General features: G+C 38.8%; 1 protein-coding gene across 1 annotated transcript in view; it reads right to left on the bottom strand.

Annotated features, from left to right (window-relative positions):
* OLA1 (Obg like ATPase 1) overlaps nt 1-19,161 on the bottom strand; it is a 101,381-nt gene extending 82,220 nt beyond the window's left edge. Inside the window, exons 1-4 of the mRNA XM_068138556.1 lie at nt 19,077-19,161; nt 18,668-18,768; nt 17,008-17,151; nt 7,868-7,995 (exon numbers count right to left, since the gene is read on the bottom strand). Of these exons, the coding sequence (XP_067994657.1) occupies nt 7,868-7,995; nt 17,008-17,151; nt 18,668-18,768 (373 nt within the window). The 5' untranslated portion in view covers nt 19,077-19,161. The remainder of the gene's footprint in view (nt 1-7,867; nt 7,996-17,007; nt 17,152-18,667; nt 18,769-19,076) is intronic.
* Between the last annotated feature and the right edge of the window lie 7,510 nt (nt 19,162-26,671).

Genomic DNA, 26,671 nt, shown 5'->3' with positions numbered 1-26,671 from the left:
TGTTCATTACCACACAGAATGTGGCACAGCCTCAAGAGGGTTGCAAAGGCCTGATTAGATTCAGCTTGTGCTCGTTACAAGAGCAATCCATTTCTGCTTGCAGGTACAAAAACACTGTAAGGAGGAGAAACCTAGGATTTTGCTGCTTCTGCTTGTAGCATCTACAAAAAACCAAAACATCTGAAGTAATATAAAGCTAAACAGACTCTAAAAGATCCTCTTCTCTTGTGACAAAAGCATTTTCTTTTCATGTGAGGAAAACCTTATGATAAGCAAAATTGTGGGCATCTCTAGGAATATCTTTATTAGCCTCCTTTCTGTTTCAAGCTCACCTTACTATCTAAACGATGAGAGGCAAAATTCAAAGGCAGGTAACACATGGCCCAAGACAAATCACTCCAGGGTGGGTTTGTTTTTTGGTTTTTTTTGCAATCTGATATTCTGAAATTGTAACATAAATAGTCCTATTAATAAAAAAATCCATTTTGGTGATGAATACCCTGATAAAGAGGGTAGAAGTACCATTTTCAGGGCTCTGTGATCAACACAATCTCCAATGCACAGCCTTATCCAGAATCACAACACAGTCTTTTATAAAACAAACAAACCAAACAACACAAAAATCATCCCCAACAAAAACAACCATCAAACACAAAAATCCAAACCTCCAAGCATTAGGTTAATACAATTAAATGACTCACATGGCCATAACAGCAATTTAATATGAAAGCTTTCACAATTTCTCATTTTAATATGAAGAAGTCACTGTAAGCTAATTGAAAGTTCAGCTGAACTGGGAGCTACTCCAAATATTTTATTAAACATTTAGTTACCACAAGAGCAAATAAGGAGGAAGATAAAATCTCAATAAAAATTATTTACTCAACAGCATGCAGAAATACATCTTGATTTTGTAACATTAACACGTTTAACATGTGCAAACTACTTCTAAAGTTTTGCAGCTTAGGAGCGAGATGTCTGTGCTTGGATATGAGGACCCCCAACTTTAACAGATGCTGATTATAATTAGTAATGTAAAAAACCCAAGGCATTTTCAAAAAGCTGAACTAAAATTTGTGAAGACAACAGAATTATGTAGGACAGCTATGTTTTATAATTTCAACGTGAATTTTGATGCATTATAAAGATGAAAAAGCACTTTCAGATACCAGAAATGACACAGCTGAGCTACAGCTGCATAAATAGAGCCACCGAGGCTCCCAAAGCACAGAATACACATGCTGAAGTAATGAGATGCGACTCAGTTTGTTCACTGAAATGCTAGTGCAGTGGAGTGTAGCTAAGTAATAACATCATATGCCTCCTCTCTGTAGCAGTCAGCTTCCAGGAGCAGCAATCACCAGGTATGATTTCTTCTTAGTGAATGTGTGGGGAACAAAAAAAACCAACAACAAACCATTAAAATGTATCATGCCTCAAACATGTACAAGCTACAAAAGGATTAGCATCTCAATACAGAAAATACACACATTTTTGTAAAGAAAAAAAAAACTTAAATCAGAACAGAAAGTGCATCTTATTTAATTAAATAACTTTGTTACTATCACTTTGATTTTTATGGTCAAATCAAAATGCTGGCAGCATTACTGCAAGTTCCCAATAACTCTTCCACTCACACAAAAGTAAAACAGACTCAGCTCACACAATTCATGTCTGAGTTTTAAATTACAGCAAATTGGTTTAAAGCTACCTAAAACTCAGAAGGAGGCAGAACCAGGGGGCATAGTAAACATTTCTAGTTATAACAGGAATAACACTGGAGTAAAAGCAACTAAAAAGCTTTTTAGGAACCAATTCATGTTGGTCATACCAGCCACTTCCGTAAGATGGAGGGGATGTTTACCTAGTTTCATGTTTTTTTCACTCTGTCAGAAAGAGCAACATTTCATGCATTATCAGCTACCAAACTCCCCACCCTGTCCCTAAAAGGCTCCTCTTGCTGTGGAGTCAGTGCACTTCCAGGCAGAGAATAGGCCTGCGCTTCCCCAGCAACGTTGTCACCCACCACAGAAGTCTCACACTGCCCTGCAGGACTGGGAGAGCAGGCAATGGCATACAGGTGAGCTCTCAATTTCCTCCACAAAAGCCAGGCTTGCCTGTCCTACTTCAAACATAGGGCAACAAACTCCAAGGTTTTCTATTTATTAAAAAGGAACATTTGATAGCAAGGTACTTTTACTAACAAATTTCCTTCCAATTTCTGTAACTTTGAAGAGAAAGACTGGATTTCATTAAAGAAGCTGAAAACAAGAGAAAAATGTGAAACATATTTTCTAGAAAACTAAGACTGTGGGATATCAGTGGGAGGACAAACTCAAAAGACATCAAGAGCTTTGGTTGTTTAACATCCAGTACATTCAAAAACTGGACAGAACTGTAGCAGAGACTGAATACTGACATCTACCATTTTCTTCGTTAAAACATTATTTAAGAACAATTCATAAAATTACACTTATAACAAAATCACTATTTTTAGGCCACCATACAAAGAAATCAGTTTTCTACAAGTACTTCTGACAGATCTGCCACAGAAGTTGAAAGGTAGTTAAAACCATGCAACTTGGGAAGAAACACTATTACAATCTTCAAACACCATGCCTTCTGCCACCATGAAAACATTGCTGCCTCAATTAAAACCATAGTACATCTGAAACATGAAAAAGAGAACTGTCAGAAATGTTTCAAATTACAGTGTGTGGTGATGGGGCCAAATGGGCCCAATACCAACCCAGAACACGAGCTGGCATGATCTCCCCCGACCTTCTGGTCCGGCAAACAGAAACAGAACAAAAGAACCTGGGCACCACAAAGTCTGGTAAACAAGGGATATGTTTTCCCCTTATGGTAAAAGGGCACCATGCTCCTCCTAGACGAGGCCTATGTCTTTGCCTTTTGTGATCATGACCAGGAAGAATCCCATTTTACTGATTAACTCTTCTGCTTGCTTCAGTTGCCCTATTGGCCAAATAGAATTTCAGGCAAGTGATGCTTTGCCTTGAATTGCTTTGTCTAAGACCTGGGAGAGGAGGCACGAGCCTTACCCTGCAAGCCTGAAAAGCCAAGCCTTGCCCTGCAACTCAGAGAAGCCAAGCCCTGCCTTCCTTGAAACTTAGAATCTGTGCCATGCCTCAGTTTACCCAGAGAGATGCAAGTGCCCTTCACAGTAACACGTGTAAAAGCCCAGGAGCAGACAGAAGTGTCTTGCCAAGCAGAAGGGACAAAGCAAGGGTGAGCCCAGACCCTGAGCATTGTGCCCTGAAGCAGTAAGTCACTTCCAGCCTAAGTACCCGCTTTGCAAAACCAAACCTCATCGTGAAGGCATTGAAACAAACTATTTGTCTAAGAGCCTGAAACCCCAGGACAGCCTGTGAGATCCTGGGAAGAAGCCCCAAAAGCCTTACTGGCTAACATACAGCAGCAGCACCCCTCTACTTGGGTGGAACTCATTGTGAGTAATAAGTTTGTCTTGCCTCTTTGTACACAATTCTGTCTAACTCATCCTTTTGGCAAGGTTCTTGTGGAGTCTCCCATAGTAGTCAAACACCATACTACACCAGGGATTTTCCAAACCTATTAGGACATTTTTGGCAACTTTTCCTATTAATAGTTATTTATATTAATATAATATTTTCCTTATTAATTTTTCACTAATCATAATCATAACACAGTGAAACTCCAGAGCTGAATAAAGCTGTGCCAGGCTACTACGGTACTAATGCTGGCAGAAAGCAGTTTTAAAATTAAAATTAAATTTCCCATTTATTCAGCCAATAAGCAAGCAAGCATATCTGAGGTTTTCATCACAGACTTTGACCAAAAATAAAACTAAAAAAAATACTCCTACCCCTAAAGAAAGTAGGATAACCACTGACATTTACTTTTTTTTTTTAACTATATTGAGATCATATGGTTTATTTTCCACATCAGTAATCAATTTTCAGTTTGTGCACTTTAATAGAACAAAAAAAAAAAAAAAGAATCTGTAGGAGGTATCAAAATCCAAGAATGTACTGTTCTATTCTGTACAGGAAAACTTACTCACCTTGCTTGCTGAGCTAAGACAATACTTCATTATGTTACCAATCGTGTACAAAAATACAGTGGTGCTCAACACAAACTTACCTGCTCTTTTTCTTGTCCTATTACCTTACCACATTATGTTCACACAGTTTTCTTTCTTTAGATATATTAAAATATACCTCATATATACATAAAAACACACAGTTTTCTTTCTTTAGATATATTAAAATATACCTCATATATACATAAAAACAACATTTGCACTGATTTAATGAATGCTGTCTCCCAAGGAAAGTGACAGTATATCTAGGATATGTAAATCTGAAGGCTGAAAGTCCATAAGGTGGGGGTATTTTACTTAATTTAAAACAGAAAAGTAGAGAAATAGCCAAACAGAAATAAATCTTTGGTTTCCTCAGTTTTATGCCGTGGAAGAAACAGTCTAGGAAAACACCACCCAGAACTTCCACAGTTCCATCAGAAATGTCATTGTAATTACTTTGAGAGTACTACAGCTGCAGCTCACCTATGCACCCTATGGTGCATAAACTGATAGGCACAATCTTCTCCAAAATCTACCTCCTAATACAAAGAGGTAACAACAGTAAATTCTGTTATGGCAGCTAAAAGACAAACAAAGCTTCTTCACTAAAGAAAACACAATTCAACACATTCTCAACGAACAAAAAACTGCATCCAAACCTTTAGCCTAGGACAACAACAAAATACTTTCAGTGCCATACCCAAAGTTTGCCTCATCATACTCAACCAAAGCTCTCCAATCCTAGCTAGCTGCTTGTTTAACATTACCTTAATACAATTTGAGTTAGTTAATTCTCCAACTGCTTTTTGCAAAAATACCAACTGAACCAAGGTAAGTCAAAGCTTCACAAACCTTTCTTCAATATACACATGCATGCAGACCTTGAAGTCTGCTGCACAAACCCCACAATGATCTGCTTCTGACTTTCTGCCTGGCATACAGAAATAAAGCAAGACCAGTTCTCCAAAGGATTCTGCTTCACATGTTAGCCATTAACATGGGCAACACTAAAGCACCCACCCTAAAGACAAGGAACAATTATTTCAGTGTTTAAAAGTGAAAATTTGTTCCAGATCAACACAAACTTAGTGAAAACACTAAACTTGTAATGCTTTGAAAAAGCTTTGAAAAAGTCCCCTGATCATTTCCTAGTGTACCTTAAGAACATTTCATCATTCTCATCTTGTCTTCATCTTCAACAATACCACCTTTCCAGATTAATGGCACACAAAGCCTCACCTTCCAGTCCACTCCCTATTTTCTTTTAACAGGAGCAAGCTGTTTGGGCTCCTCTTAAGTCAGCTTCTACACAACTGCAGAGCTTCAGTGCCTACCTGCCAAAATGAAAAGTGATGGTCTCAGGGTGCTGGTTCCTCAAGACACACAGCCCAGTAAGAACTTGGGCCAAACTATGGTAAAATGTATTAACCTTCACACTCTCAGGCTCTGGAAAGTTTAAGGATTTGCAAAAACAGTTTATTTAATTTCTACAATATGAAATAAACTGTACAAACTCCAGGTTCTCCCTTAAAGTTACTAGAAGGTTATTACTAGCTTTCAGACCCAAATCTTTTTACAGTACTGTGGAAAAAGGGAAATAGAACCAGTATGCACTTTTGTTTCCCCTGCAAAGTCGGTTTATATCTCAACCACAACATTTTTCATTAGCCTTTTTTTTATTATTATTATCATCCTTAAGTAATATTTCAAAAGATCTTTGTGTTTGTTGGACAATCAACACACAGGATTTTAGTTCCATTCATCACTAGCTTGCATTCTAGGTAAAACATCTAGCAAGAGCAACATAAAAGGCAAGGTTGAGATTTTAAAAAGAGAATGAAAAAAGTGCTAGTCAAAAAGTGATTCCACTACCTTTTCTGCTCCCAAAGAAGAAAAATGGCAACAAAAACTTCACAAACATTACAATTCAGAATCTTAGAAATAAACCAAAACACATGACAAGTAAATTCAAGACTAGATCAGAAGAAACTGACATTAATACAAAGTATTCAGTTTAAAAACCCACGATAAACTCATTCCCCTTTCAGTTACCAAATACAAATGGTATTTATTAACCCTTATTATCACTACCTGACACAAATTCTCAGGATTATTCAACATCTCGATTAAATAGCACCATCTCCACCAGCTAATATATTAATCTGTTCCTTATGAAGCACTTATGATACAAGTATCAAAACAAAGCAACTATAAAGAGTTTATCACTTGTTCTCAACTGACACCAGGCAAAACAGTTATTACAATCCCAGAGCAATAGATACACAGAAACTGATGCCCCCTTTTTTCAAGGGACACTGTAGCAATGGTCCTTGGGAGGTTACAAATATTTAAAACATACTGATACATTAAATCAATGTGAAGGCTACACTAGTTCTTAGAAGGTGCACAAGTTCAAAAGACTTACTTCACTCTACCCAGTAAGGATCCAGCCTTGCCTTTTAAAAATGTCTAGTTTGAAATACTATTAACTGCTTAGCTACAATCGATAGCCCATGTGTTAGATTACTTTAATAGAAAATAGGAGTATTAGATATAAAATAGAAATAAGGACAAGTTTTCAAAGGAGAAGTGGTGCCCCACACATGCATAAGCAATTATAGATAACTTGTAGGTACTAGAAGATCTTAGAAAAGGCCAATGGTCCCAAAAGCACATCTTGTTTTACGATCGTATAAGCCGACGAACACAATAGCATTCCTCACTGAGTCTGTCATCCTTGGTTGGAAATAGTACCAGCACTCTCCACCAAATCCGTGTCTAGATATTTCTGATGCATAATAAATTGCCTTTGACTAAGGTGGCATACTTACCTATTCACCAAGCATGTAGAATATAAAGGTACATCAGTACACTGCTCTGTATAGGTGTGCTTCAAAAAACAAGCTCACGGCAACAAGGGTTCTAAGTATCTAAATCAGTACTTTAAGATAATAATATTGCATGCCTTTGGGTTTTGTTTTAGAAACACATTGCTCACTAAGAACACCAACCCTTTTACTCCCATCACCACAAAAAAAAAGTATTTCTACTGCTTTTCATTAATTTAACAGTCACTGTATAATAATGGCCAAAAGACAGCAGTCCGGTTTCCTCAAATTTGCAAAATGAAGTTCAATCTTTTCAGACCAGAAACTTTTTCAACACTCAAAGTATACTCTAAACCAAGATACACTTTAAACAAGCTTTCAAGTGCCAAGTTTGTAAATGCTGTTAATATGATTCTGAAGGCCTATTCTGTATTGTGGTAATAGCTGAAGAAAGATAGAATAAAAAAAGCCTTTCATCTAACTGAGAAGCGTTCTGAACACAGAAATGTGAGTGGGAGGGGTTTTCAAGACTCCATGTAAATCATATGGAAATCAGGAAAAGGAAAAGTAAGACTTGCCCTGTGGGGACCAGAACCCTATAGCTTGCTACCAAGTCCATATTTTCATTTTCTACTGCCTTTTACTATTACATTCCATTTCTCTCCCTTTATAAAACTATTAAAAAAAGAAAAATCAACTGTCATGCAGTACTGGGGAAAAAAAAAAACCAAACCAACAACAAACAATACCAAATAAACAGTCTTTCAAAAGCTCAGTTCCTTTTAAAGTCTCCAGCACAATGGTAATGATGAAAGATGTACCTGCTATATGGGGATTTTCTTGGCTGGAAAAACTCAAAACCTGACGAGTTTGAATTCAGCGGTGAAAGTTGAGCTTGTAATGAATATTTGTTCCATAGTTCTTACAAAAAGAACACATAAATAAGTATACATACGCATCAGATGAAAGATCCCATCACAGGCATTAATATGAGACAAGAAGGAATTTCCCAAGCCTTGTCCAGTGTGGGCTCCTTTCACTAGGCCAGCAATATCCACCACATTCAGAAAGGCTGGAATTTTGCTGAAATATAAAAGCCAAAGTTTCATTACTGAAGCAAATTAGCCCAAACTTTTTGCACAATACATTCAGAACCTGAAAATTCAACATTTTGTTCTTCTAAGGCAAATCATACATGATTTGTTTCTTCCTTACTTAACGTGCAACACAAGACAAGATTCCCTCCTTCCATGTAAAACATCAACCATTCATTAATTTCTCGGTCGTTAACCATATAAAAGGAATCATAAAAAGGTTTAGGTTGGAAGGGACCTTAAAGATCATCTAGCGCCAACCCCTCTGCCATAGGCAAGGGCACTTCCTACTAGACCAGGCTGCTCAAGGCCCCATGCAACCTGGCTTTGAACAGTTCCAGGGCTGGAGTCGCCACAATTTCTCTGGGAAACCCATTCCAGTGCCTCTCTGCTCTAATGGTGAAGAATTTCTTCCTAAAGTCTAATCAAAATCTAGCTTCCTCCAGTCTAAAGCCATTACCACCACTGTCACTATGTGCCTTTGTAAAAAGTCCTTCCCCAGCTATCCTGTAGGCCCCCTTCAAATACTAGAAGGTTGCTGTAAGGTCTCCCTGAAATCTTCTTTTCTCTGGGATGAACAATCTCAGTTCTCTCAGTAAACTAGTTCCTAAGCATGGAATCATACTTACAGCTCTACAAGTAATCAACTAGGCCTGGAACACTGAAGCATGAAGCCAGTCATCTCTAGCAAACAACAGAGTACCAAAGTGGTAAGACATACATGGCCATCACTATGCTATCAAACACCTCCAAGGTTATTGTTTAGATCAGTAAGTTAAGCAACTTTCTCAGAAGAGAAGGCATTTTTTTTTTTTTTTAAATATAGTGGTGATTAAAATTAGCAGTGATCAGGGTTATGGCAAGCAATTTGCAAAAAAAGCAGAAAACAAGTTAAGATGAAGCTGGAATTTTAACAGCCAGCTATGGCGTTTTTCACAATAGTTAAAAGCAATGGGTCAGCAGACATGTCTACATGACACTTCATATAGCAACAACAGAACAGACATGAAGTTCAAATTAACAAAAACAAACCAACCAAACAAAAAACACAGAAAAAAAATAGCCTTTAGAACTATGGGAAACACACCTAGCTACCTATACACTGCAAGCCTTTTATTCTGTGCAGACTCTCAAGTTGTTTTTAAATGAGTGAATAACTTAATAGGCATTGATCTTTTCAAGTATATTCTAAAGCAAATTATTCAAAATCTAGATTAATTAAAAAAAAAAAAAACAAACCACAACACACACAACCCCTAACAACTAAAATTTTGTGATGACATGTTGACTAAAAGCACCTTTATATGGTCTGTGCATACAGATCATTCTCTCTGCTCAAAGCAATGGGCTTAGGTAGAACAAAACAAGTTTCCAACTTGCTTTTTTAATCCTGTCCCGTTTCCATTTCACCGCAAATAACACAACACAGAGTTTAATATTAGCAGATGTGTTGCCTGTTATCTCCCTAATTTGGGAAGAGAGGATCAATTGGAGTCTGTTTTACTATGCAACATCAGTATATCTGGAAGTGTGATGACCTAAAAGCTAAAGATCTTATTCGGGTTTTGGTTTCGATTGTCCTCTAACACTCCCCAACAAAAGTTATTTCTTTTGAGTAAGCTAATCTCACAATACAAGATGAGAACAAAATCTTTTTCTTTGCCAAGGTGGAGTTCTAGGTCACACACCTGTCAAGGGTAACAAATTAGGAACTTAATTACATGTTTCATGTCATTAATACCTTTGTGATACACTTATAAACAAGCACAATTAGAACACAATACCCAGAAGAGTGAATTTAAAAACAGAAGCAAGAAAACATTTACAATGTAGCATGAATTACTTAAATTCTGGTACAACATATGTTGACTTCTAGCTTTCAGCTTCACTACACCCAGGAAAAAAAGGGCTCATCCTTGGGAAGACTGACATTGCGTACTGCAAGTTGACACTGCTGAATGCAGTGGAAAGAACATAAATACAGCTCCATCCTGAAGCAAACAAACTTTGAAAAATGTAATTTCTTTGTTCCCCTATGGTTTTCTTAGCAAACACCTTTTTTTTAATTCCCATTACATGAACTCAAGCAGAAAGAGCAAATCCTTAAGGTTAACACACTACCAGGACACTGAAAAGAGGCACTCGATGCATTACCCAATGACTCATTTTGCCTGATAGAACCCAGACAGAATTGGTATCATTCCTTGCTTTTGACACATAATTAAATCAACAGCAAGATACTAAAACACCACTCTTTAAAGCACTTCATCATTTTAAACTGTGCTTTAAGAAAAACAAAGGTAGTGTTAAAGATGCCCTTCTTCTTGCTCCACTCTCATTATTCTGGAAGGATTAACTTCCCGGCCAGCCATCAGAAGAATTCACACTTTTACTGCAAAGATGCCACTTTAGAGCAAGACAGTATCTTCATATGCAGATAGATCACTCTATCACCAGAAAACCTCATTTGCTAGACAGTGGAATGGAAACCCCAGCACATTTATTTCACAACTGACTAATGTAAGAAGAGATCTTTGAAGATGAGTATCTGGGTTTCAAGGATGTTTTCTCACCCTCACCTTGGGTACCACAAAGCTAACACTAAAGGCAAACTAAAACTATGCCCACGCTTGGCAGCACCCTTCCCAAGCTTAAATCTCTCATCATAGAAAGATGAATACACAGCAAAGCAGAAAAAAGCACACACTAGTCACATTCGCCTATGCTCTGAAGGGGAAAGGGTAAACATTATCAAACTAAAACTGAAAAAGCTATGAAGAATGGAGTGTGTTTTAGTTCTTTTAAGTGTGGAAGACTTAACTAGATTGTTGTGTTTTTTTTTCATTCCCTCCTCTAAACAGATTAATATCCATTTCTTAAGACCCGTTAGTCAGCATTAGCATAATGTCACTGAGCCGCAAATGATCATCAGGAACAGGTGGCATCAACTTATCATTTGTACATATCAGTGCAACACCAATCTACCATAAAGCATGTCCCAGGAATGTATAGTATGAAACAGATTACCAAACCCAGAAGTATCTCCACATTTTAAGCACAATACTTGACCAAGGGGGTTTTTAACCCCCTTCACAGCAACAGCTGTTTTGTGCTAGCATACTGCCTTGACTGTACAAGCTAATATGCAAAGAACACAAGACTTAATCAGCCAAAGAAACTACAGTTTTGTAGTGCAGTGATTAGAGTACTTATTCAGGAATAAGGGGCTTATGCATCCTTAGGGTTATACATTTGGCAGAGGAGGCAGCCCATTTCTCATCAACTCATTTCAAACTTCTGTCCAAAACGATTATTTAGAGAGGCGAGAGGAGTTCTTTACCAGACCTATTCAGTACAGTCCTGAAGAGTACAATGCAACATTACCTTTGTTCTTTTAAAATGCAGACGTGTATCTGCAAGTTGTTGTCTTTTTTTTTTTCTTTCAAAAACTTGAAGAGGCACATATTTCTCTAGTTTCTAAATGTTTTTGTTGAGAAACCTCACAGGCAACATAGACCTGAAGCTTTGCTTCAGACTGAAAAAAAAACAAATTTCTGCTTCTTTCCTTGGGTTTTTACTCTTCTAGGCTTCCCCAATCTCTCTTCTTCAATGAAAACAATACCCTGACAACTTCTCTAAAGCATTTATTAGTTTATTGAAATCTCACAGCCACTGGGAGAGCCTAGAAATATACCAAACAGCTTCACTGATGTTTGACAATCTCATAACATTCATTTTTTATTAATTTATTTGCATAGTTCAATACATTTCTCTCAGCTTTTGAGAGACCTACTTGATCCTAGATCCCACATACAAAAAAGGCCAGATTCTTCAATATTAGGATAAAATTACCAAAGCGAAAAGGAAAGCTGGACAAGTCAAATGTGCTACTCATCTATCTCCTGGTCCCAGCAGAGACATTTCTGCCTTTAAAAGCAGAAAACTCACATAATTTAAGTAAGAGTCATCCATTCAGAGTTCACAAATAACCTGAAGTAAAAAGAGGCAATGTAGAAGGAAAACATTTATTGTGATTTCTTAGAAATCCATTCAACTCCCAGTTTGTCCTCACCACTACTTTTGGCTCATTTCCAAACAGAAAAGAACAGTTCACAATCCCTCCCTCTTCCAGGAGACTGTACTCCCTATTACAGCTTCTGCAGTCAATCTTACAAGCAGTTTTGACCAAAGTAAGCAAAGTATCTCACAGGGTAATTAAAGGAATCGGCTTCTGAATGACTAGGTACTTCAGATGAACCCCATTAATTTCTGTGCAAGAACAATTTCATTAACAGCATTTTATCCATGGTACTGACAAACAAGACTTGAACCTAATAGCACATGAACCAGAAGTGAAAAATCTGCTAATTAGATTTCACTTACATGAATTGTAAGAAGGTAAAAGATTCAGTGTGGATTAAGACACATTCAGTGTCCCGTGTATATCAAATGCGTGCCTTCTCAAACTACTCAATAAGTTCTTACACCAACAAAACACAACTAATTAAATTTTGCCTTCTCTCACCAGGCAGAAAAGATGGCTCAAGTCACCACTACCTGAGGTTTTTCACTCACTGCTAGCAAATAATTCATTTGCAATGCTGGAATAAGCATCACAGCCAAGCTGATTTACACAGGCTCAGAACCAACTGAAAAGCAGGCAAGCTCAGTAACACCAAAGGAAGAAGTAGATATACAAAATATACTTGCCAATTTTCAGTTGTTTTCTAAAAAATATGGGATTCTCTTACAGATGCCAATATGCCAGAGTCACACACAGCCAAGTTATTTGTGTTTCATTCTGGAATTACAAGTGGTTATCACTTACACAAATATTCTTTGTAAGCCTACAGCAAGTTCCACATAATGTCATTCAAAAGTCCCACTGTTGATCTAGATTCTAAGCACTACTTTCAAACAATGGATTACATAATTTTGACTTCAAAGCTTGATAAAGTATCTGAGTACCCTACCCTACAGTAAGTTCAAGAAAACCTTTATTTAATATTACAAGATTTTCATGACCTAGACAACATGAAAGTTACTCAGACTTAGTTCATTAACCATTGCTTAATCACTGAAGATCTGAACGCATAAATTTTAGCAATCTATAATGCAACAAACCAACCAATTTGCTGACAAAAAACAACATAGTTCCTGAAGTACACAGGACAGTGCTAAAGCTGAAGAGGTGCTTTATATACTCTCCTGGATGGTAACAAAGGCTGCTTTAAAATTTAAGTTTGAAAAGGACATCCAAGATAGATGAAAACCTGTCTAAGTTAGATAGAAATGTTTGTAGCTGCAATAAGCACTGTGTCTTGTGAACGCATATGCACAAGGCAACACACCTGCTTACAAGTGAAAACAAACAAGGAATTAAACAAATCTGGTACCTTGAGAAAGGATGAACCAAACTACCCAAATTTTACTCATTCCTGTTTATAATCTCTTTTGATTTTAACCAGAGGAGGATGCAGAAACAGACTTTAAACCCTCATTTTTTATCAATGTTTTTACACAAGTTGATTACTATTATCTAATATAGTCCTTCAGTTTTACCTATTTACAGTTAAAACACAGCTTATGCTTACACTGCTTTGAATCAAATGTCACTACTGAGACATCTCCTGAGCAGGCACTGTACACTACAGCTGTGGTAGTAAGCAGGATGATGTGGGCTAAGTTTGGTGGCTATATATACTCAGAGGCTTTCATGATTTTGAGTTACAACACAAATCATTGTCCAAATGGAATCATTTGGACATACTTAAACTAAAAATGTTTCTGGCTTAAGGTGATTAAGGCAAAAAAAAAAAAAAAAAAGGCACAATAGCAGCTTTATTAAAGCTTTTACTATCTGTGCTACAGGCAGTTTTTTTTTCATGTAAGGAACCCATCACTTCTAAACACACAATGTCCCATTAAAATATTAACTGCAGCTAGCAGAACAACTGTTTCTGGCTTCAAAGTTCCAATTTTCAAGGCAGAAGCTACCTGCTGAGATGAAGAAGTCTCTTTTCCATTCTGGAAAAGCTGATTTTGGAAATAGCAGATCTCATCCTCTGCTACCTGCTTAAGAGTCACAGATTAAGGGAAGAAAATAAAATGTATGGTTTTGCTTTAGTACCTGCTGAGTCAGTCCAAAGAAAATATTATCTTCCCAATTACTAAACTGGAACTAATTCAATCATTAGTCTGTCAAATCTTGGCTGAAACTACCAGAGTTGGGGTAACAGGGGTAGGAAGCAGACAAAACAAAAAACCAATAGTCCTTCCTTTCTGAAAAATCTACATGTGGCACAATGCAACAAATGTGAGTCTTCACTGAATATCATACACAACTGAGAACAAATAAGTAGTTCAAATACGTAAGTTAGTAACAGAATATATACTGAGACTTTAAAATAACAAGCATTCAGAATTATTTTTCATATATTAAGGTCTCTTGTTAATACCCACAATTTCATTCACACCAGCAAGCAAGCAATAGGTGACATTAAAGCTCATGGAAATCTGCTCATTTAATTCATTTGGCAGTGACACAGCAGTTTCTACTAGAAGTTCTTGGAGCCCACCTTCAGTGTACAGTCTGCATGACTGAACTTATTTATTGTAAACAGTCATATACATCATCCACTGCTGCAGAAAGAGAAAAAGCACATATTGTAAATTCTGTCAGCATAATTTAATCTATTAAGCAGAGACTTATCTTTACACAATAATCTCTAAATCATGCTGCCTACATGATTTGATTTACAATTACACAATACCACTCAGCTTCTAGTACATCCTATCAAGTGACAGTCCCATGCAAGCTGAGGTTCTCTTCCTTTGGAGACGGCATCTCCAAACAACCAATGGTACCTGAAGAGCTCAACTCTTCCTCCAATGGCTTAACAGCCACAAACTCACACTAGCAATATTCTCAGCAAGGGTCCATCTCTCTGCAGCAGCAGCGATGTCAGCTCAGTGACAGACAGCAACTGCCAGCCCAGTCCCACTACACTCACAACAAGCATCAAAGCAAGATGACTTTTGTCTTAACTACAATGTGTTACAGGCCAAGTCTCCCATTTCTTTTTAACACCTCCCAACAGTTACTTCAGTTACATGATGACTAAGTATAACATATGAGAAATAAAAAACTCAATGCCTTAGATTTTAAAAGGCAAAATCTAGAGGCTAGACAAGAGTCTAATTTAACTAGAACTCACTGTTTATAAAACATTATTCACGCACAGATTGATTACATCTACTAATCCAAACAAGTAGAAAATTAACACAGTACATACTACATAAAGATGAAGAATAAAATCAAGACTATACAAGAGAAAATTAGGAATTTAAATTACAATTCAGTTGTGTATCTTCATAGCCACAGCCATCTTTTCCTGAGTTAGTCTCAGGCAGAGAAGCATAACCACCCTAACAAGTTACCTCAGTCTACGCTGCTACTGAATCATCACCAATTTGTCACTGCATTATTACTGTTACAATGATATAAGCACTGTAAGTCAACTCAGGAACTATAACTACTCACCAATTCCCTTATCTATTGATTTTCAGTAACAAATATTCTCTTAAAACACCATACAAATGAAAGCTGATTTACTATTTATACTCACTTTATTATCCAATGCAGTTTACCTGCTGAATAAAGATTCAGTAAATACACTATTTTTATTAATATTTAAAGGTGATTTTTTTTCCAGAGAGAGTTGGGAGTCAGAGAACATGCATACAGGTATTTACCATCTTAGCATCCCTTGTAAGAATCGATGGCCAAAAGCAGGATGAGGTAATCTTTGTCACTTCAACTACTAATTTGAAGTAGCCCGTCATAGCTAAGCGATAGGGCAAAAGCAGCAACAATGCTGTAACTTGTGGAAAAAAAAACTTAGAAGTCACACCACCATTCTGGCACAATCAACAGCCAGAAAGTTTTGTCTCAAATTTGGCAGGTTTGATTTATGATCCATGCAGTAGCAAGTATACTTAGTACTCACTTAACCAAGAAAAACAAGATGTTTTAATAAACCACCTAAACAAATAGCTCCATATTAATGCATTTTTCAATATTTAAAAAGTGCACAGGAATTAGACATAACTTGTTCAGACATGAAAATTAAGTTCATATGAATGGATTTTTGATCAGTGAATAACTGTGGGTGTGACCTGGCTCTAAAACTGAGGCCCAAACACCGAACAAAAGCACAGACATGTATGCTAATTTTCCCTGCGATTCACACACACTCACTTTATCCCAGATACCTCTGCAAGTAGCTGCAAATTGAAATTAACAAAGTCACAAGTGTCTACTTAAGACCTGAAGTTTTGCTGTTCAAGCAAAAATCACTTCCCACAATGAATATACAGATTATAAAAATAGTCCATAGCAAAAAAACCCCACAACACTGATGTGACAAAATTAATACATTTCTAGAATAAGGACACTATTAGAAGAAATGCACTGTAGAAATATCTCTGAATATACCAGGTAACAAGTACCAGAGCCTACAGAAGAGTCAAGGGTATAAAAGCTGCCCATGACGCCTAACGTGAAAAGACTGTGAACACAGGTATGTTAGTAGATGTTTGTTTGACTACTTGCAGCATACACAATATTCTGAATGATACAAAATACAGAGTGGAAATATTACAAATGAGGAACCTTAAGACATGTTAGATATGTCCATTACTGCTTATTTTCCAAACTTCTTCAGAAGATACTCCAAGTCACCTGGGAGCCACTACCTTCAAAGTCAGGATCACCAAGCACCAACTAATGCAATGACTACCAGCTCCTAGATTTCTCATTCTCATGCTACAAAGGTCATACTGGTGAGGGAAAGTAGAATGCATATACATACAAAATTTCAAATTCTAAATCAGATGTCAGTAAAAGCTTAGAGTTGCATTAAACTTACATGAAAACTCTGGGTTCAGCAATACTATCTTAGCTGCTTCATTGAAGGAAATTGTTGAGGATTTGACTTACCTTGGGGGTTTGTGATACTGGCATAGGAAGTCAAATCTGTCATCTGGCACGGGTACTCGGCTCTCATTTGGATCAATAGTACAGAAAGGAAAATTTTCTGCTGCTGCTTGACTCTTTGTTAACACATTGAAAAATGTTGATTTCCTATAAATGAAATACACACATTCTTAAAGAAGTTCAAATCACAAGCATTTAAAATAGATGGACTGAAATACCTCCCCTTCCACACATTTACTTCAATGCCATTGCTCTGATTCTAGTACAAGACACTTTTCAAATATTCAAACAGAATGTCCCATTGAAACCAAATTGTATAGAACTTTCTTCTTTGCACCGGAAAATTCCCCTAAGTGACTACGTTGCAGTCAGCCAGCAAGTCAAAAGTACAGTTTTACTGGCCATTACTCATTTCCATGAGTACGAAGTGACAGCCTTATAAGGATGTTTGAAACTTATTCTGAGTGAACTAGTTTTGCCCACACTCAGCAGCTCTTCACATAATTGTTTCTTCAGGTGTATTTACATATTAACACAACTTCAACTTAGTATCTAAGCAGTATGCAATAATCAAAAGAGAAAGGGCATGGAAAGCAAACTACATCCGTGAATCGATTACAAGTAATCTTTTGTACATATGAAGATACAGTTCTACCTTACCAAACTTGCAAAAATTCAGTCACAGTTTTCTCTGAAAGTGACATCACAATACAGCTGCAAAAATGCTATTTTTCCCCACTGACATGTTATACAGCGTCACTGCTACTTAATACTTTTCTGGTATGTCACTTACCTACACTCTAGGTGGGGGGGGAAGATAATGGAAAGATGAGAAAGCAGTACTTATGCTGAGATATGCTCAAAGAGTTCCCCTCCATTTTTTTTTAAGATATAAAGTTTGACAATGCTAACAACTTCTCTTAGTGAATAAGATATGCAAATTAGTACAAGTACCTTCACACAGGTAATCTCCAGGTAATTCATCATGATCTTTAAGTGCCTTAAGTATAGCTCCTCTGAGGAGTCATAACTATAGATGAGAAGCAGGATACAGAATAACTATACATCTTCCAATATCTCTCCCAAACTGTAACTCACGCAACATTTTTCTTTACAAACTCCGAAGAATTGTCAAAAGTGGAAGCCCTCTTTACTGTTAATGACACTTACAGTATCATTAACCCCTTCCTCCACACAATTGTTTCTCAAGAAAAACCACTATGTAAAAGGAATTTCTATGAAATTGCATAAAAACGTGTATAACACATACAAGGCAGTGGAAATAAGAAAATGCAAAAGACATAGTATTTTATAAAACTGAGCCATTGTTAAGGCATTCTTCTCTTTTAGTTCTTCTCTGTAATCTTGTCCAGACTTCTACAAACTAGCTTCACAGTTACCGAATGTTTTACATCACTCCACCTGTAAGTGGTTCAACCTAAAGATCTTAAATCTATGACTGAGCAGAAAGGACTGAGATTGTACCCATCAGCTCGAATACACATACATAAGCACCTGCCTTCACCCAGAAACTCTGTCACATCACTCTACTTGGAGCAGAGGCAAACTCCGGGAGAGCGAGGAGCCTCGGCCTGGCGGACAGCTCCGGCCTGCTCCTCCGCCCCGCCAACGGCCCAAGCCCCAGGCTCCCCTGACCACCTACCCAACGTTTGGCAGCCCAACGATCCCGATCTTCAGGGACGTCCCAAATCTTCCGATGATCGGGTGCGATTTAACTCCGTCTCCTCCCTTTTTCGGGGGCATCTGAAAGCACAGAGCAAGGCACGTTTAAGGCACCGTGACAGCCCCGAGTCCCGCCGCTCACCCTCCACCCGTCTCCTCCTGGCAGAGCGCGGCGGTCGAGGCGGGGCCTCCACCTCGAAAAGGCCGATAAAAAAATACCCGCCCTTGCCCCGCGCTGCCAGCCGGAGGCGCGGCCGCTCGCAGGCCCCGGCAGCCCCTCAGCCTGGCCCCAACGACTCCCCCTGTCATCCCCAGCCCAACCCGGCCCGACCGAGCGACACGAGGCCTGAGCGAGGGGAGAGCGCGCGGCTCGGCTGGGTTTAACTCACCTCGGCTGGCGGAGCCGGGCTGCGCGGCCCCCGCAGAAGAGGAAGAAACGCGAGCGGCCCCGTACACGAGGACACGCCGGCGGAACAGGCGGGGCCGGCGCCGCTCATTGGTCGGGAGCGGCAGGAGGGGAAAGGTCGCCCCGGGAGGGCGGCGCTAGCGAGGCGCACGGGGTCGGTCTACGCGGCGGGAGACAGCTGTCTGAGTGCCGGGCAGCCCCGAGCGCGGGGCACAGTGAGCCAACCGCGCTGGGGTATTCCCCCTACAGCTAGCAAGCGTTAACTATTACCTGCAGCCGGGACTCCCAGCTGCTTCACAGCAGTGAATATTTGCGGCCTTCCTACATTAAAAAAACGGACTATTAGGTACCCAGATGGGTACTTCAGACACTTGTATGACAGCAAGGAGTGGATGGCCAGAGATTCCATGCTAATAATTTACAGCTCTATAATCTTTGCAGTTCGAGAATGTCTGTAACCTGAGAATATAGAATTTTGAATGTTCTGGTAAGAATGCGGAAAAGCATCCTGCTTACCTGAACATTGCCTTTGCCAAGTACTTGGCATTTTGAAGAATCAGGCCTGAAGTGGCTGCAGGACTCAAGAGTTCTCATGTACTTTTACAAGTTTGAGTTTATTTCCTTTTTCTCTCCCTTCTAGTGACATGCTCATTTCAGGGAGGGTTAGGGGTTTGTCAGATTCTTGTCTTTCCTTCAATATGGTATATGGTTAGTGAAGTGGCTGCGTCACCATCCCTGGAGGTATTTAGACATGTAGATATGATGCTTAGCAACATGATTTCATGGTAGACTTGGCACTCCTAGATTTATAGTTAGACTCATGATCTTAAAGGTGTTTTCCAGCCTAAATGATTCCATGAGTCCATGAAAAGCCATTTAATTTCCCAGGCCCAAAGACTCAGAGCTGGGGGCTAGCACCCCAAGGACACCCCAAGGTGCAGATGAGAAGTCAGATGTCCACCTCCAGAGGAGCACTACAACCTTGCTGTGGTGGTTCTGTCCAGCAGAATCCACCAAAACAGGCAAGAGGAAATAAAAGAGGTCTACAGGAGTTCATGATTATGACAGAAAAATTATCTCCGCATAAGGGTTGTATTTAACCTGTAAACAGAAATTTAGAATAATGAGTGATCATTAGTATAATAACCTGCACTGCCTCTACAAAGTCAGTTTGTTGTTCCTAAGAACACAGCAATGCAGAGCCTGTTAATTCAGTCTTCAGTTTCAAAGCTGGATTTGAGACATGTGTCTCTTCTGGGGAGAAGTGACCAGTTTCCAAAATCAGTATTTCTAGGCAGTATTAAGTAATACAACATGTACATTGAGGGATAAATTGACAGTTCCCAGAATAAAGTTTGTTTGTTGGTGTGGGGGGGGGGATGGGTGTTGTTTTTGTTTTGTTTTTTCATGTTCTGTTTCAAACAAGTATATAATTTTAATGTGTAAACAGAATGAAGATTGTTAACCAGCTGCAAGAGTCATTACAATCACCACTACCCCTACACAACATTATTTTGGTTTTGTGCAGAGAAAAAAAAATATATTTGGAGTCAATAAAGATTACACCATGTCTACATTCTGTGTCTTGAGCAATTTTTCTTCTGCCATAAACCTAACACTACTTTCAGAAACTACTAAGAGCATAAATACTTTAGTTGTATATGCAATCTCTTTTTGTGAGTACTTTAAAATATTTTAACTGAAGAAGAACTCCTTTTTCATCTAACTTCATCTAACTTCTGTTAAAAGAATTTGACGAAAATAAATAAAGGTCTTCGGCAAGAAAACAACAATTCTCTCATCCTAAATTGGTCCTGTCAAAGTCTGTGATGCTATAATTTAGGATGTCCTTCTCTACAGGCTTTTTTTAGTGGACGTGAGCTCCAAAAGCTTTCTGAGATGATTATGGCTTGCAAGAAAACTGAACAAGAACCTAGACCCTTGTGGAAATAATAGCATAAATGAAAGGGAAACATCAAGACACAAAAGTAATGCTGTTCACTGCAAGTAGAGATGTGGGCTCAAATTTCTCAGTCTTCTCTTTTACAACCAAACAATCCTGCATCAGAACAGGAAGCACTGCCCAGAAAAGTGCCCTGGGCATCCAGTACTCATTGGATTCAAAGGAATGCTGGTGGTTGGGCGCACTACTAGATTTTTGTTCATGCTTATCTAGACATTTATAAATATGGAGTATGTTCAAGAGCAGCCCATTGTAAATACATTGACATTTATTTATAACATTTGTCAATTCAATAAGAAAGGAGTCACCTCTTGAAAGGATGAATAACATTGATATTTCAAGAAGAAAAGATGAAATATTTATGATCTATGAAAAATTAGTTGTGAAATGTTATAGAAGTCAGCCCAGGACTCTTCAGAACATTAAAGACATTTCCTTTAACTCAGGCTCCACTTCTCTGAACCATTAAAGACAGGTACCATCAAGTGTTTGCCTGCTAAGAAAATTGAAGGAGAGAAGGCAGTAAAAACTGTTCTTACAGTATGTCCTATTTTACGTCCACAAGACAAAATTCACCAAACTTGAAAAACATCAGAGTAAAGGAGTCAAGGTGAGAGTATCATCAGATTATATATCATCTCTTTCAAAATAAAAGGAATATAATCTTGTACATGGGGGGAGTGGGGGGGCAAGAGGAGGAAACACACTTTTGTTTCTCTTTTTTTTCCATAAGAGAGGATACTTACTAAACCTAATTTGGAACTACAAAAATGACAGTGACATGAGATTTTTGCAAAAATATGGTGGAGGGAAAAAGAATGCCTTATCTGTTCAGAGCTTTTCTACTAGTATAGTGATAATAATAGTTCTTGATGGTAACGTTCTAATATGGTCATAAAATCTGTCTTAAAATCTAATAAATTTAAGGGGTAAAAATCTAGTACATAGAAGAATAGAATAGACTAGACTAGACTAGAATAGAATCAACAAGGTTGGAAAAGACCTCAAAGATCATTAAGTCCAACCCGTCACCCAAGACCTCCTGACTACTAGACCATGGCACCAAGTGCCACATCCAATCCCCTCCTGAACACCTCCAGGGACGGTGATTCCACCACCTCCCCGGGCAGCCCATTCCAATGGCTAACAACTCTCTGTGAAGAACTTTCTCCTCACCTCAAGCCTAAACTTCCCCTGGCACAGCTTGAGACTGTGTCCTCTTGTTCTGGTGCTGGTTGCCTGGGAGAAGAGACTAACCCTTCTCCTGGATACAACCTCCCTTCAGGTAGTTGTAGAGAGCAATAAGGCCTCCCTTGAGCCTCCTCTTCTCCAGGCTAAACAATCGCAGCTCCCTCAGCCTCTCCTCATAGGGCTTGTGCTCGAGACCTCTCACCAGCCTTGTTGCCCCTCTCTGGACACATTCAAGAGTCTCAATGTCCTTCTTTAATTGAGGGGCCCAGAACTGGACACAGGACTCAAGGTGTGGCCTAACCAGTCCTGAGTACAGGGGCACAATGACTTCCCTGCTTCTGCTGGCCACACTATTCTTGATGCATGCCAGGATGCCATTGGCCTTCTTGGCCACCTGGGCACACTGCTGGCTCATGTTCAGCCAGCTGTCAATCAGTACCCCCAGGTCCCTTTCTGTTTGGCTGCTCTTCAGCCACTCTGACCCCAGCCAGCAGCACTGCATGGGGTTGCTGTGGCCAAAGTGCAGCACCCAGCACTTGGACTTGTTGAATGACATCATGTTGGACTCTGCCCATCTGTCCAGCTGGTCAAGGTCCCTCTGGAGAGCCCTTCTACTCTCTAACTGATCAACACTTGCTCCCAACTTGGTGTCATCCACAAATTTAATGGTGACTGACTCAATACCCTCATCCAGATCATCAGTGAAGATATTAAACAGATTGGGGCCCAGCACTGATCCCTGAGGGATAAAACTAGTGCCTGGCCGCCAGCTGGATGTGGCACCATTCACCACCACTCTCTGGGCTCAGCCCTCTAGCGTGTAAGAGGGAAAAAAATTTAACCAGCTAATTCAGATTAAAATATATTTAGCTGTTGAATGAAGATGAGGGATTACTACAACAAATATTGAGGAATTGTGAAATTAACAAAAAATATTTAGTAATAACTGCAGAGCAGCCCCTGCATCCTTCACATCCCTGAATTACAAACTTCAGCACCCAAAATTAGTTTCCTTTTCAGGAATAGAATAAACATGTTAGTTTTCCACCCTTCTAAATTTCAAGACAGCCCACTTTCATCCATACTTGTACTGAGAGTGGGCTTATGCAAGACAATTTCACAGCAACAATAAGAGGTGATTTTGCCTAGCTCTCTTAATAAGACCACAACGTTTCTGAAAGGGTCATTTTGGGGAGCATTTCAATTTATTAAATTTTCACACCATCCTAACATTTTGCCAGACAATTTTTTACATCCATCTTTTTTTAATGCAGGCATGATAGCTCTCAGAAGACAAAGTTTATGACTGTCTTCTTAAAATTAAAGAAAAAAAAATTAAAATTACTCTGCTGAGTATTTGTCTATGACTAGAAAGTTGGTATTTATCTAGGAGCCAGTTAAGATTTTTTCCCTCATCCATTCATAAGCACATTACAGACATAAGCACTTTGCTACATAAAGGATACAAACAACAGAGCCTACATTAGGTATTATTCTGATTTTAGCTATTTGGGAAAACACCTGAACTCTGGAAGAGACAAATTGTTAAGATCCTGACTACATTTGTTGCTGTACTTCAGCATGTCCACATATGGTATGAAAGCCTGCACTGTGTGTACAAAAGTTTGCACACTTTAATAGTCTGGGGTTTTTTAATTTATACTCTTTATAAAACATACTGTAATAGTGCCTCCCCCCATCAACCTCTGTATCCAATTTACTGCTAGCACAGCCACTTCACTAAATACAGTGTCATTGGTTGAGTTGGATCTGCAGCTGATATTCCATACCACGCTGCTGCCATGCCAGCTTCAAAATGAAAGTAAAGGCTGGAGCAAAGTATCGTGGGGCTTGAAGTTCAGATTGTAACAAGCGAGGCTTCCTGTTCTGGTTGCTGCTTCCAGTTTCCACATTTGGGGTGTTGGTCTGTGCTGGCTTCTGCATGCTTGGGTAGGGGAACTGTTTTATTGCTAGTTTCTGCTGCTGCCTCTGCCTCTTGCTGCACTTGTCTGCAAAAAGAGCTAAGGTAATTGTGCATTGTATCACTTCCAGCAAAACTCTATCTCAACCCAGAGGGTTTTTTGTGTTTCTTCCCTTCCCATCTGTGTAAGGGACAGGGGGCTTGTGAGAGCAGGCTGTGTTAACCCAGGGCATACAAGACTAAAGCATTTGATTCCTAAAGCTAGAAGCTGTCTCTTGACAGTGTAACACTTGATCTTACATGCTTTTGATTTCAAGTTGCTTTTAGAGTCATGGTTTGACTGACTTGGTTGAATGTTTCTACCTAAATCTATCATAACAGTGGAAACCTTGTTTTAAACTGGCATACTATAATAATCTTAACCATATCTCATTACAATGTGGTTTATAAGTTTAACAGGAAAAAAAAAAAATCTATAGAACAGTCATCTCAATTTCAGCTCCCCAACACAGAAGTACTGCACAAATACAACTTATTGTACAGCTGGAACACGTGCAGAAGTCAAGGAGCCCTGGAGCAACTCTACCTTATTAAAAACAATGTTTAAGGGAGAATAATAAAATGAACACCTTGTGGTTTGTGCCACCAACATACCCTTTGCTTTTTCCTGCCCAGAACATATATTTACTGCAAAGTCACCCTTAACTGCAAAAATAAGTGCTTTTGTAGAACTGAAAGAATAAAGACAGAGCCCCTGATCCTCGCTGTGACCAGGCAATGTTCAGTGCAACCCAGGGGGTGAGAATAACACAGCTGCTCTTGCACACCACAGCTCCTGAATTGCTTGGGTCTTTGCCACTTGGAGGGAACTGGATGGCTCCCAGTAATAAATACACTCAGCACTAAAGCAAAACATTACTCAAGGACACAGTCCAAACTAGATGGTGTTCACTGAGTTCTGTGAAGTTTAAAAGTAGTCATCACCAAGATAAACTGTGCTTTAATAGAGTATTTTATAATGTTTGTAAGGGTCAATAAGATTTGTTCTTTTAACAGTGGATGCATCAAGTTCCAGAGAAAAATCTAACCTTATACCACTCTTTATATGCTTAAACTCATAATATACTTTGCATTTATATTTACTCATTTTCATGCTTTTGTATTGTACTAAGTATCCTTGTTTTAAGAGTAGTGACAGGTTAATGCTGCTCCAAAGTTGTTCAGGACTGTTGTAGTGGCATAAAACATCTCACCCCTTTCTGCAATATCCCAGACTTTGTTAGTCTAGAGGCATGTAATGCAGAATGATCGGACACTGTAATAATATTTCTAGATAATGAGTCTGAAAATTTTAGCTGAATTTCATAACTAAAGGTATATAAATCTCAGAAGAATAACTAACAGGAATACTGAACTTTTTCATACTGAGAGTAGAGAAAGACTCACTCACAGAAGGAGAGAGAAAGCCAAGAGATACTGCAGTATGAGAAGTTATCTGCGAATTAATGAAATTTTATCTCAAAAATTACAAGCCTACTTTGAAATTTTCAGTAGCTTAGCAAAATGACAATGTAAAATCCAGTACCAGTCTAAAATAAAAGCACTTCTTATGATTGCTACTAATAAAACCAGATAAAAATATCTTCAATTGAGACTGATCATGGAGGGGGCAATACAAGGCTTTTTCTAGGCTTCAAATCTGCTAGGACCATTCGAACATGAGAGATTTTTTTTGCCTGTATATGAAAACCTTAGGACATGAAAGGACAAAAATATTGCTAATGGTCTATGAAAAATGTTTGGATTTCATTTTATTCAGTGCTGGAGAGAGAAGCCCTATTTTCCCAGAATGAGAATTGCATTCACATCAGGAATAAGAAGAGATCACTGTCCCACCCTGATGGTTACTGGGATGGAGGATGCTGACAGCAGGACAGAAGAAGGCACACCTGAAGTGCTCGCTGATCAGCTGTCTGCTTGAGAAAACCTCTGCAGAGGAGTTCTGGAAATAATTAAATCCTGTTACCAAACCCCAAGTAATTATTTATCAAGAGGTGAAGTTTACTATCACCATGTTAAGAAACAAAACATAGTTACAGAAATCCTGCTGCCTCACAATCCTAATGTTTCTGTGGGTAAAATCAAAGCATGACTTAACAGCATGGATGCTTGGATACAGGTTTCATTAATAGGGACTTCAGAACCCAAATAATTTCTGCATGGGCATTTTCAACCAGAGTTTAACTGTGGGCTGCCACTATTTAATTCTTGCTACCCTGACAAAACATGAGAGCGTGGCCTGCTGCAAATAGCTGTTCTGCCAAATGTAGTCCACACCCCTGGGTTACGAAGTATTTTTATTCCTCTTGGTAGCTTTACTTAGATCATTACATCTTTACTACAATGCAAAGGTGCATTTACAGCCAGCAAGAACCCTGAAGTGGAGCAAGCTGCTGCTGATAAGCTGTAGGAAGGCACTGAAATAACATCAGTGACCTGTTAT

Source organism: Melanerpes formicivorus, unplaced genomic scaffold (assembly GCF_026170545.1).
Source record: "Melanerpes formicivorus ecotype bairdi unplaced genomic scaffold, bMelFor1.0.p_v2 SCAF_5, whole genome shotgun sequence".
In the NCBI taxonomy this organism is placed as follows: domain Eukaryota; kingdom Metazoa; phylum Chordata; class Aves; order Piciformes; family Picidae; genus Melanerpes; species Melanerpes formicivorus.
This window is presented reverse-complemented; position numbering and strand designations above follow the sequence as displayed.